Here is a 13325-nt window from a genome sequence, read left to right on the forward strand (position 1 = left end):
CCTATCCTATCCTATCCTATCCTATCCTATCCTATCCTATCCTATCCTATCCACTAGGGACTTGGAAAGCAGATCAGTGAATTAGAGAGATTGATTCTGTCCAAGTTTTGCATGTGTAACCAGGGAAAGAATATAAAATCAGACTGATAGAATATTAGAAAATAAGGGTCAGATACTTAGATTGCTCGGTAAAGTAGGTTTCATTTAAACAAAATATATTCTTGTACAGTCTCATGCCGGGGTACACAGGTAGGTGGGCTGAGCCTTGACTGTCAGAGTTGTAGCAAGGCATCAAGTCTTCAGTGTGATCTTCATATAGTTCCATGGCAAATATGTCTAACTTGTTGCTTGGATGGACAAACCAAAGGAATACATTTACTCATCACACTCTACTTGTAGTGGCTAGTAGGAAGCTGATTTTTTCCCTGTACAGCATTGATGTGAACAATACTGTCAGTTTCAATGCTTGCAGTTTATGAAGAACAGTGGAAATTGAAGGCTGGGCAGAAAAACTCTACAAAAATGCATTCATAAGGAGAACTAGAAAGACTTGATCTATTTATCTCAACATGAATGAGACTGGGAAGTGTCTAGATCACAACATGTCAGCCAAAGTTCTCCCCTACAGAGGGCCTCTCAATCTAGCAGAGAAAGTCTTGAGAAGGGTGAGGGGCTGGGGAGCAAAGCCAGAGACATTCAAGTTGACAAGAAGGTGTGATTTTGTAAGGCTGAGGTGACCTGACTGGTAGAGTGACCAACCATGAAAGCAGTATATTCTCCATTTCTTGGTATCTCAGATCAGAACTCTGATCTGAGATACCAATATAATCTCACCAGACAGAGGATTTGCATGACTCAAACACAAGCTGCAGGGGTGAGTGCAGCCTTAGCAGGATGAAGTCTAAATTCCTTGTTATCAAAGAAGCTGAAAAAGATGGTGTAAACCAAATAAAATCAACATTCACTACCTTCATGTTATTGGTTCCTCTATCAGAACATCAGGAAATGTACACTGGGAAAGTTTACATGATTTAGATAATTCCTGTAAACATGAGTAGCTGGAAGGTGCTCTGAGTAGTTTTCAGTCCTGAATGAGGAGGAAGGTGAAGTTACTATTTCTATTTTGCTCCTGGCCAAAGAAATAAAGGCATCAAATCTGACCCTGAGGAAAACCTTCATGTTTCTCACAGCACATAATAGTTGTTTGTGGGCCAGGGCAAGCTGGACACTGCTTCCGAAAACAATAAAGTAAATCCAGCTGGCAAGTTTACACTGCACCAGTGGCCCCATGAAGAACATCCTCAAAAGATTTACCTTCACCTGATTGTCTACAAAGGACCATAGACCAGAAACCCAACATGACAGAGCAATGGTGTTGTGAGAGTGGCATCTAGTGAACGCACTACATGTGTTCATCATGAAATCACAGAGTATGGCTTGAGTTGGAAGGGACCATAAAGAACATCTAGTTCCAGCCAACATAGCCAGGATCTCTGGTTCTCCTGCAGTTGCTGTTCTTACCACGGCATTTCTTAGCCTTTACCAGAAGGCTGCAAAGAGCTCTGACCTGTGGGCACACTGGTGTGCTCTGGAAAAGAGGGAAGGAGTCAGGATACACTGATGCAGTACTGGAGGTCTGCCTCCAGAGCACACCAGGGAATCCAGGTCCTCCAAGGCTTCATGATGGGCTGGCACATGGTCCCTTCATTTCTGTGGGGAAAGAGACCGGTGCTGGCTTCAGGCGGTGGCAGACTCTCTCACAGCACTTACAGCTCTTCCTTTCACACATCCTACACACAAGCCTGCTCTAACAATCCCATTTTATCGGGTTTAGCTCTGAGTAAGACTCAGTGTATAATGGCATGTAGTTTCCCTTTTGTTTGAGAGTGAAACTTAGCTCCCTAGATTAATTAGCCTGTCCCCAAAGGCCTGTCTATGACTACTTTGAGGGTTTTAGCATTATACAGACCTTTCCTGCCTCTGCAGTGGGATTGACATGAGCTGTCAGTTAATGCAGTGCAGCTCAGCTTGTCCAGTAACTGGATTAAAGATTTTTCTTCCCATTGAACTGGTGACGGTGGCAGTGATAATCAGCAGCAAAGGAAGTTGATCTGGAAACTCAATGACTTCTTGTTCAACTCCAGTCAAAGACAAAGGATGCTGTGTGACTACTTGCTGCTTTGTTGTTGCTGCTTTTTAACTTGACCTGAAAAAAATTGCTGCCAGCCTTTACAAAGTTCCTTAGCAGTTGCTGTTTGTCTGCTTCACAATCCGGAAATTCTTATTAATGGATTTGTTTAAATCAGGAATATGGGAATTATCTTGATTAGTTCATTGAGATGTTATCACTCTACATTAATTCAATTTCCCTCTGAGCCAAAGTCAAACCTTCTATGCATTATTTAGCCCAGATGAGGCTCTTTTGCTTAGGTCCTTTGTGTGTCCAATTAGTTTTGAAGGTCACCTCCTCCCATACAGACTCAAACGCTTACACATTGCTCCAGCCAAGCCCAGAAATCCAAACCTTTTCATGGACTCCCCAAGAAGTGGCTCACGGCTGCCTGGAGGACAAAGGGTCTCATGGGGCCAGATCTTCAGATGAGTGCTAAGGGAAGCTTTGACCTGTAATGCTGGAGGCTGTTTTACAGAGAGCCAAACTCTGCCAAACCTCACACACTGTAATGGGTGGAAGGTAGGAGCCAGCTGGACTGAGCATGCAGGAGGACCTTGAATGGCTTCCCAGTGACCCCCAGGGCTCAGCAGAGGTCCCACCCCAGCACCAGGAGCTTTTGATGCCAAAGCCAATGCCCTGGTCTGTGTGATTGTGATTTATCAAGCCATACACAGAGTTTTACAGGATTTGATTTAGTGGTTCAGTAGTTCAAATGAGGGTCTTGTTCTACTCCTGCAGCAGACTGGATTATGAGAAACACCTTTGGCTTTTGTCCTCCCTCCTCTTTTAGCAAGATTTCTTGTCTCCACTTATTCTATAATTTCTACATGATAAAATGATGAGATTCTCATCATTGTTCCTCTGACAAAGTTGCAGTGAAACTCCAGTAAGTGCTGCGATAAAATAGCAGCTCTCCAGTACCCTCACTAAGCTGTGAGGTCACATTTTGTGCCATTGGCCTGCCCTGAAATGAATGCCTGATAGCAAAGTTCAATTGGGAACCAAGGGAATTACAAGTATCATAAAAGCTAGAAAGAGATCTTCCTCTTCTTTTTTGGGCAGTCAGAAAATTCAGCAGACTGTGACCACAACCTGGCCTTTGGTCATTAGGGAGAGGACTTGCCTTCATGCATTTTTGAGTATTATCAGTTTGTCTGTTATAGATTTATTTTTAATGTCGTGTTTAATGTTGTTTGAAAAACTGGGATGAGGCGAGCTTGTTAAGAGGCGCTGGGTGCACGTTGGTATAATCACATGCAAAATATAGTTTGCAAGGTCCATTTAGACTCTTTGGCACTAAATGCAATATTATTATAGTGAATTTTTTCTGATCTATTTGACTTGTAGCTTTAAAAGGCTGATGAAATGTGATGAAGCTGAAATGAGGAAACACGGAGACTCAGGCAAGAAATTGATTTCTGAATAGATGGTACTTAGGATGCTCTTTAATTCCCAAGGTCCAGGTCTCTACACAATGGTAATGTGATAAATGAAAGCTCTGAATGTTTACAAGCCAACAATTAGACCTCATAAGCACCAAATACCATTTTAATTCTGTGCATTGAACCTTAGCTAAATACGTTTCCAATTGGGAATGGATGGCAACGGCTTCCTTTGCTGGCCTCATAATTGCCACTGTAATTGTAAGTGCTGAGGCTTTGCAGCAGGTTTGAATGGGAGGCAGCAGCTGTGTTAGCAGGTGATGGATTCATTGCTCCGAGTGGCTGCTGTGTGCACTCCCATGCTTCAGTATTTCCTTAATGCTGGGGCTTTCAGAGCATTTGGAGAACACAGAAGTCTTAGGCTGTGATGAAAACTGGCCCAGCCCTAAATCCCGATGCTGTGGAAACAGGCTGGGCAGCTTAGCTGCAAAATGAGGTGACTAGGAGAGATTTATATTACTGCAAATACCAGGGCACACCTGCAGCTATGTAAGAGCCAGTCGCTTGGCCTTCCTCTCCAAGCTGAGGTGTGCCCTGTAAGGGCCTTTATAGGGCTGAAAGCAGAGGTGGAAGGAACTGACTCATTTAACTCGTTAAGCGTATTACCTGCTTGGGATGGGCAAGTCTTCACATCCCTGGGAGGCTGTGGGTATGTGACAGATGATATCAGGTATGTGTTGTGTGAGCTAGATTGGGGAAAAGAGGGGAAATGCTCCAGTTCTGAGTAAAAACAGAAAAAAGGAACTGCTTGCCAAGTGTGTTATGCTGTGTGTGTTCATACTAACAGTCTTCCCACACCTCTGTTTGCTTTGCCACCACAGGGCTAAAAGGAGCTTTAGTCTGGTCGTGAGCATTTTACACTTCATCTGCCACCAATTAAAAATAATAATAAAAATGGGAACGGTTTAATTATCCTACCTTCTTGCTTTTCTGCCTTTGTAAGGCAGGACCTCCTTGCAGCTGCAAATCAGTGAGCTGTCACCCCCAAAGCCAGTCTTCGGCAGGTCCCTGTCTGCCTGCTGGGCAGGGAGAGGGGCAGCAGCTCTTGCACATGCAGAAAACACAGATGGTCCTAGTTCCTTCTGAAGGAGGTTAATGGGGTGACTAAGGATGTGCCAAAAGTCTAATATACTTGTGCAGACATCTTAAACCAGTTCCAGCAGACCATTCCAGACTGTTTTGGCCCAAAAGGAGCCTTGCTTCTCAGGATCCAAAGTCCCAAATGGAAGTCCTTGCTCTTAGATTAAGTACTGTAAGTTTTGTGCAGCTGTAAAAATGTAACTGTGTAAATTAAGTGTATTGTACTTAGCCATTTTGACTTTACACGAAAAATGTGTGCACAGAGGTCTAGGCATCATCACGCTCTTTCATACTCTTTTTTTCCTGCCATTTTAACCGAATTTGCACAAGCAGAGGTTACTGGCTGATTTCTCCAATATATTTGCAAATAGGGCTTGTATTTGCCCAGCAGACGTGGAGAACCATTTGTAAGGGTGCTAGAAGCTTGAGGTCCAGGAATATTATAAAATATTATTAAAAAGGCACTACATAAATACTATATAAAATAATATTTATTTTACACTACATGATATTATATAAAAAGGCGCTGCTTGCTTTTTAATAAGGGCATGCAGTGTTAAGACAAGGGGAAATGGCTTTAAACTGAACGAGGATAGGTTTTAGAGTAGATGATAGGAAAAAATTCTTTACTGTGAGGGTGGTGAGGCACTGGCACAGGTTGTCCAGAGGAGATATGGCTGCCCCATCCCTGGATGTGTTCAAGGCCGGGTTAGATGGAGCTCTGAGCAATGTGATCTTGCGGAAGGTGTCCTGGCCCTTCACCCATGGTGAGGTGGGTGAAACAAGATGATCTGTAAGGCCCCTTTCACCCTAAACCATTCTGTTGCTGTGATTTGATGAATATAAGAGGTTGTTTGTCTGCTGCTGCTGGGGGCTGTTAAACTGAGTATCCACAGGGTTTTGAGGCTCTCTTTGGAGCACATAAGTAGGACTTGCCTGGAGTATAGGTTTTGTGCTGACTCTCAGCATTCTTGTGAGTGCCATTCAATTAGGATAAAAAGCTGTGACTCACAGGACATTGACTCAGCATTTATCCCATGAACAAGCCCTCCGCCTGCATCCTGGCTTTTGCACTGCTTATTTCCCTAACCTGCAGACCTGCTTCCTTTCATGCTTCTGTTACACCAAACTCACCCCCTCAAGCTTCAGTGCAACACATCTAGATTTGTGACATTATTTTTAGGAGGTGAATCAGGCTTACTTTTAGGAGCAGCTCATTTTAAAAATCTAAGTGAAGCAATAGAAATAAATCCCTCACAGCTACTAATCCACCAAATCAGAGGTGCCAAATTCAGATTCATCTTACTGAAATTTCAGAACACTTGCAAACTTGATTCTACCCTTACAGTTCAGACTGGTTTTAATATATAGGACTGCTGATGTTGTGGTAGAAGGAATTTGGGATGTTACACAACATACCTTCAGTGATAACAATGTTTTCTCTGCTCAGGGGAGAGACTAAATCATGTCCCTTGTGTCCTGTCTCAGCAGATGGGGTAAAGAGACTGCCTGTGATGTTTTCTGTTTAAGTTTCACATGCTGGTTTAGGAGGAGTAGTGCAGGTGACTGGAGACAGTACAAGCAAAACATATTTGTCTCAGTGCAAACAGGGCAGCCACAAATCTGGAGTAAATTGTTTGGTACTGAGAGCACTTTAGTTCTGGCTCTTGCACGGAGATGCGGCTCAGATCCAGGCTGTGTGCTGCTAGCTGCTTGGAAAAAGCTTTAACTGATCTCTGCCAAACTCCTGCAATGCAGTCCTGTTTTCATCCTTATTTTGTTGTTTTTTTTTTTTTCTCTTCTTTCCATTTTACAAGTGGCTGATTGATTGCCAGGATCTTGGAAGGAAAGGAAAGGGCAAGGCTTGGATAATCCATGACTGATAGGCTGACTGTGGAAGGCACATGCTTTCTTCTATCTCACTATTTCCCATTCTGCCCAGTGGGCAAGAAAAGCCTCACATGATGGTGTCTTCAAACCTGAGGGCTGGGGGAGATTTGCAATGAAGTCACCCATTTAGACACTATAAGCTAAATATTAAACTTGGGCAAAAATCATCTTTTCAACCAGCCCTGCCACCATATTTCAGAGGTCAAGTACCAGCACTGTGTTCAAATCTGGGAAAATGTGAGTAGAAGAGGAGACAATTTTTTTTCTGTATAGTGCAGAGCCAGTCCAGTCACTGCTCATGGGTCTCTCATGGGTTGCAGTTCAAGAGTACTTTGTCAAGTCTCCTCTCCTCTCCTCTCCTCTCCTCTCCTCTCCTCTCCTCTCCTCTCCTCTCCTCTCCTCTCCTCTCCTCTCCTCTCCTCTCCTCTCCTCTCCTCTCCTCTCCTCTCCTCTCCTCTCCTCTCCTCTCCTCTCCTCTCCATGTTTTTGTTTGGTTCCTGGTTTTGTTATTAGATGGGGTGTATTTTCTTATTCCCCAGCTCAGAGTAGTCCCAAAGAGAAGCATCAAGAGCTCCTCAACCATCTGCTTCATCCAAGGTCTGATCATCTGTATCCAGATTCTCTCTAAGACATTTCTCTAACTTATTCTTAGAAGAGTTGGGCAGTGGGGTTTCCAGTACTCCATCTGTTCCTCTGCTTGGAGCAACCATGTGCCTTGAAAATGTTCTACAGCTTATAACCTGAATTTTCATTGTTTCCATTTACTTTCTGTCACATCCTCCGTAGATATGATAAGCAATTTATTATAACCCTCTTCAGAACACCCAGAGTTAGGGTGGCATCTTCCCACTTCCTTGTTTCCCCTTTTCTGAATAAACTCTTTTATTTTGGCTTTGCCTCTTACTTCATGTTTTCTTTTTACATTAGTTTGTCATTCTGAGGAATGGTGCCCTTCACTGGACACTGCATTCCATCAAATGCTCACCACTGGGTAGCACAGGAGAACAAGACCTCTCTGCTCACCCACCATTTACTTTGCATCCCCAAGTGATGCCTTTTCATAATATGATCTACTTAGCTTTCATATAAATCATTCTTTAAAAAGTTGTGGGCAGGACTTGAAAAAAGTCAAACATTTATCACCGATTCATTTGCTGGAATTTTTGTTTCTCCCTAACTATTTAAATGTCCCTTCCCTGAAGGTCCATCTCATCAGAAGGTCCAACAGCCCTGCAGAGATTACCCAGTAGAGCTCCCTATTGCTCCCCATTTCAGCTACAATAACCTCAATGCAAAGGTCCCTTGCCAGCCTTCTGGGTCTTTTTGTAATGCTACAAATGGAAGGCACAGTGGTGTGTTTGCTCTCTTAACTCAGGAGGCCTCTAAACACAAGTGTCTGCTTCTCTTTTTATCAAAAAATAATTTCCCCAGCTTGTTAACTGCTGTGGGACCTGTGTGTATGAAGCTTATTTCACCTGGGCCCTGGTACATAGCTGTCCACATCACAGAAACCTTCCCAGATGGTGCTTATGTTGATTCCTCATTGGAAAAGCCAAGGACACAGCAGGGGTAAAAACTGGTCTGCTTTTTTACACTTTTAAGTTGGTCCTTCCAGATGGTCCCAGGAACAGTAAAAGGTAGACACAGGGGTTCAGCTGTGCTCAGGACTCTACACCATGTTCACAAAGGACAATTCTCTACCTGATATGGCCTGTCTGGTCCTAGCTGCTACCTTAATAATTGGCTTTTTAAAATTAGATAGAGAAAAAAAAATAAATAAATTGCTGAGCTCAGGAAACAACCAGACAAAACAGTTGGTGGCCTCCAGAAACTCCTAGTTCTGCTAGACAGGATGCATAGGCCAGTGGTTTTTTGTAAATCACAGCATAGTAGATGGGAAACAAAGTTACTCTTGTAAACAAGAAGCATAGTGCAGGTGAGAAGTATTGGAAAAATATTGTTAAAATACAAGTTAATACATATTTGGTCATTTTCAATTCTTTGCTTCATTTTCTTCAGCTAAAAGCTGTGATTTTCTTCTCATGAGGACAGAAAAAGTCAAGACTGTCTGACAGAGTGACAGTGCATTTTTCTCTGTGAAAAATCTGGATGATGACTTGAAAAATTGGTCTCTGCTTTATAGGATGATTCCTCCTCTATTGATGCTGTTGACTTCACTCCATCCTCTCTTTCAGATATGACAGCTTTGGCCGCCTGACCAACGTGACCTTCCCTACTGGCCAAGTGAGCAGCTTCCGCAGCGATACCGACAGCTCCGTGCATGTTCAGGTGGAAACCTCCAGCAAGGATGATGTTACAATAACAACCAATTTGTCAGCATCAGGGGCCTTCTACACCCTGCTCCAAGGTGAGTTGGGCCAGCATCCCTCTCCTGACCAAGCTGCACATAATGGATTACCCATCAGGAAACAGGCGTTGTCTTGATAATCCAGCACCAAAAATCACTCAGCTTCTCAGTGCCCTGGAGCTCCCCACATGCTGGTACAGACACACACTCACACCTCCTTAGCCACATTCCCTAGCACAGTGGCTGCTCTGCAGCTGCTTTTCTGCTCCGTTCCCAGCCGGTCCCCTTGCTGTGCAGGCTCATGCAGTACAGTCCTCCATCATCATTACCATTATTGTTGTAACTAAAAGGTTGCATAAATCAAGCCCCACTTCCATCCAACCCCTTTGCTTCAGTCTCTTAATGGCTTCTGACTTAACAGTTGCTCTCCTCCTGGAACAGGCATCCAGCTGGTTGCTGGGGATCTTATTCTTTGTTCGCTGGCTTTTCAAACATTCACAAGGAAGCATCCAGTAAAATGAACATCCCTGTCCCCAAAAGGTCTGCGTTTGAGCTAAGGGGTGGTGTGGAGAGGCACAAAGGAGGAAGGAGAAGTGGACATCTGGGGTAGGACTGGTGGGACTAGTTTGTGGCTGAGGGAAAAGAGCACAGTTGTGCCTGTGTAGGAAGGTGGGAAGCAGAGGACTGACTAAGTGGAGGAAAAGGAGGTGAAATGGGAAATAAGAGGGGTAAATAGCAGGGGAGCACTGTGCTGACATACTGGTAGTGGCAGAACCTGTACTGCATAAACAGTGCCAGCCTGGATCTCCCGGTTCCGCAAGCTGAAGCCTCATTAGGATCAGGATGAGCTATCACACCTGCTCCCTGGGGCTTGGGGAAGGGGAAGGAACTTTCAGACTCTGCTTTCTTTACTCCCTAGATCTCATTCACTCTGTCTGTGCCTGATGACAACGGAATGTCAAACATCTTTTCTCCTTGTGAGGAACAAACTGCTCCAAGTGGGACAAGCATGTTCCAGAGTGACATTTGTTCCCACATCTCTGGGATACACATTTCCCTCCCCCTCCGTATAAGAATATCAACCTTTCCTAAAAGAAAGTGCCTGCTATGCCTGAAACACTGCTTTTCCTCCTTCTGGAGAGGGCAGCTGAGAGAGTTCCAGCCCCCCTCAAGCTGTCCCCATATTCCTGTGGGGAAACACGGTGACTTTCTTATTCTTTACTTGAGCCTGTAAGACGGATGCAACCTACCCCACCCCATCTCATTCACTCACATTAAGATGTGTGGCAACTGCACAGACATGAGGTTGGCTTCACCTCAAGAGCCTAATTAAGCAATAGAGCCCACCGTTGGGGGCCCTTTAGTGACAAAATTGACTGTGGTGTGAGTTATACACTCAGCGCTGAAGGCACAGTTACATAATGGTGCCACAATCAATTCTGTCATTGTCCTGCCCTCCGGCACAGGGACATTCTGGCCATTAGGACATGCAGAATTACAAACAGCTTAACCATCTTCAGAAGTATAAAATCATGAAACTGTTTGGATCTGAAGAAACTCGCTTAAAATGAATATCTGGATAACGTTGCAGAAGAGGTGTCTTGGTGAACCAAATTCTTGGTGAACCTTTCAGGAAGCCTGGGTCACACTGTGAACAGGTGAGATCTGAGAAGGCATTTTCAGAAGATTGCAAATTCCTGTAAGATGGATTTAGGAGCTTCTGCAACAGGCACAACAACACTCCAGTGGGATTTTGTCTTCTGGACTAATGACAAAGTGAGCATTTGTTCAATGCCAAAGTAGGGCAGTAGTGCCCTGGAGCCAAAGCAGCCTTAAATACTGCATCCAACAGCCCATGGACTTCATGTAGCCCTTGAGAAATGCCTTCCAGAGCCAGGGAAGAGTCTTCTCTTGGGAGAATGTTGAAAGTAGAGGATTTACATTCCCCACACTGTACCACAGCACTGGTGACAATAACCCTTCTGTGGTGCTTACGTAACACAAAGGGAACATCACATCTGATTAATTTCATGTAAACCTTCAAGCTTTCCTCTGCTTGCTGGTGAAGGATAAAAGAGGGAGGAATATATTCACTGTTCAGTGATATCTCACTGATTTGATTTAAAGCACATCCCCTAATACTTTAGCATCAAACCAAGCATCTAAGAAAGGTGTGGCAGCCAACTGACTTGCCCCTCTCTCCATTTGCACACTCAAGCATGGAGGGGGTTTGATCTGGCTGTGTCAAAGACCATCAACTTACATACTCAGTGGTAGAGCTAAAATACTCAGATCTGCATTGTGGATCACTGCTGTATGTCTTTGGCAAAATCCCGTGCCCCGGCAGTTTCATTATCACTACTGTGTAAAGTTGTGTGGTGGTTCTGCTGAGGTCTCTGTGGCAGAACTCCAGCTGGCTACCACAGGAGCAGGATGAGACCCACATAAAAAAGGACCAGTTGGTGTCACGTTTCCTTCCCTAACTATACCAAACTATGCTCTTTGCTAATCTATTTCTTGGGGACAAGAAGTGATAATTTCACTGTGATCTTGTTTTCTGCTGAGCTATGGGAGAGCAACTAGTGAGCAAAACCCAGCTTGCCTCAGAAAACACTTAATGGGAATTTTCAATGGGTGTTTTTATTCACAATTAAGAGTTTATGGCAGCCTGGGAGACAGAAATTGTGATATTTTCCAGCTTTTGAGGAGCTTCAGATAAGGCAGTATTCGTATAATATGTTTTTAAAGCCATTCTGCACTGAGTAAGTCTCATGGTTTCTTACCCTTCATGAGCTACTCTTTGCAGAAATAAATGCCAGCTGACGATTCAAAGAATGGGCTTTAAGCCTGCCTGATTCCTGAAGAATGTCGAAGAGAGATTGCTCTTCTGTTCAATTCCTGAATTCCCAAATACTGGCCTCAAAATCTGATCTTTCAAGAGCTAGTGGAGGCCAGATGTATGAAGACATGTGGGAGCTTAATGCCTCTGCTTTCTCTCCAAACATGAGGACTTCGGTTGCCTCCTGAAAGCTTTCTCAAGGGAAAGGATTTGGCTGTTGTTTGGGGAACTGGTTAGCATTAACTTTCTGTGCAATTTCCTGTCACTTGTAAGACAGTGAATGAGCTGAGGAAAGTAGGTGGCCCCACTTTCTCATATACTGTTGTGAAATTAGAATCTTTAGGATATAAAAGTGTGGAAAGTTTTCTGTCAAACTGATTTAATACAAATATCTCACCACACAGTGTTTCAGCCTAGAGGAAGAGGTTTGAACTTGCATCCTTTGGTAAGGTATTACACAGTTTTTTCACTTTTGTAACCTGTGTAAGAATTTCTGCAAGAATTTAAGGTGCAGAACCTCATTGGGATGAAAAAGCAATTGTCTGTATTTACTTTCCCTGATGAAATTGATGGTTTGCTCCCATTGAGTGGGACAGGTGAGTAACAGAGTGCATTTGGTTACAACCATCTGAAATGCTGATGCAGACTAGGTGAGGGGGCAAATGAAGAGCTGGAGCTGTATCAGCAAAGATCTCTTTTCTTTCTTCAGACCAAGTCCGAAACAGCTACTACATCGGTGCTGATGGCTCCCTCAGACTGATGCTTGCCAACGGCATGGAGGTGGCCCTGCAGACTGAGCCACATCTGCTGGCTGGCACTGTCAACCCCACAGTGGGGAAGAGGAATGTCACCCTGCCCATCGACAACGGCCTCAATCTCGTGGAGTGGAGGCAGAGGAAGGAGCAGGCAAGAGGGCAGGTCACCGTCTTTGGACGTCGGCTGAGGGTAAGTGAGAGCCACGAGCACTTTTGGGTTATGCTTCCCATCTCATCAGTCCCCAGTCTCATGGCAGAAAAGGATGGGTATGATTTGTATTGCCTGCAGTAGGGATGGAGCTGCAGGACAGAGCACTGGCTGTTCACCCTCAGTGACACAGCCTTTATGACTGGAGTATATCATTATGTCTCCTTATGTGTTGATGTTCCTGGAGCCATCAAAGGTGGTACTGCTGATCTCCCTACCAGTCCTCTGCATCACTGGGAATGCATGACTTCCCATGAAACACTGCAGGTTTAACCATCATCTCAGGCTGTTTAAGGAAGCAAGGGACAGTCATAACTATAAAATACCACACAAATTAGTGCAGGTGTTTTCTACCTATGCTGCTGGCAGTGATAGAGCAGAGCACTGAAAGCCTTCTAAGGCTCAGGACAGGCTGAGAGAGCTAGAGTTGCTTATCCTGAAGAAAAGAAGGTTCCAGGGAGACCTTAGAGCACCTTCCATTACCTAAAGGGTCTCCGAGAGAGACTTACGACAAGGGCGTGGAGTCATAGGGCAAAGGGGGGTGACTTCAAATTGAAAAAGGGAAGGTTTGGATTAGATATTAGGAAGAAATTCTTTACTGTGAGGGTGGTGAGGGACTGGCACAGGCCA

At 44.3% G+C, this 13325-nt stretch overlaps 1 protein-coding gene across 6 annotated transcripts in view; it reads left to right on the forward strand.

Moving 5' to 3' along the window:
- The window catches only part of TENM4 (teneurin transmembrane protein 4), a 600317-nt gene that overhangs the window by 556516 nt on the left and 30476 nt on the right, over positions 1 to 13325 (forward strand). For all 6 annotated transcript variants that reach the window (XM_069016277.1, XM_069016269.1, XM_069016304.1 and 3 more), the window contains 2 exons: positions 8781 to 8953; positions 12442 to 12677. In XM_069016277.1, coding sequence (XP_068872378.1) covers positions 8781 to 8953; positions 12442 to 12677 — 409 coding nt within the window. The remainder of the gene's footprint in view (positions 1 to 8780; positions 8954 to 12441; positions 12678 to 13325) is intronic.

The sequence above is a fragment of the Aphelocoma coerulescens genome, chromosome 1 (genome assembly GCF_041296385.1).
Source record: "Aphelocoma coerulescens isolate FSJ_1873_10779 chromosome 1, UR_Acoe_1.0, whole genome shotgun sequence".
NCBI classification, from domain to species: Eukaryota; Metazoa; Chordata; class Aves; order Passeriformes; family Corvidae; genus Aphelocoma; species Aphelocoma coerulescens.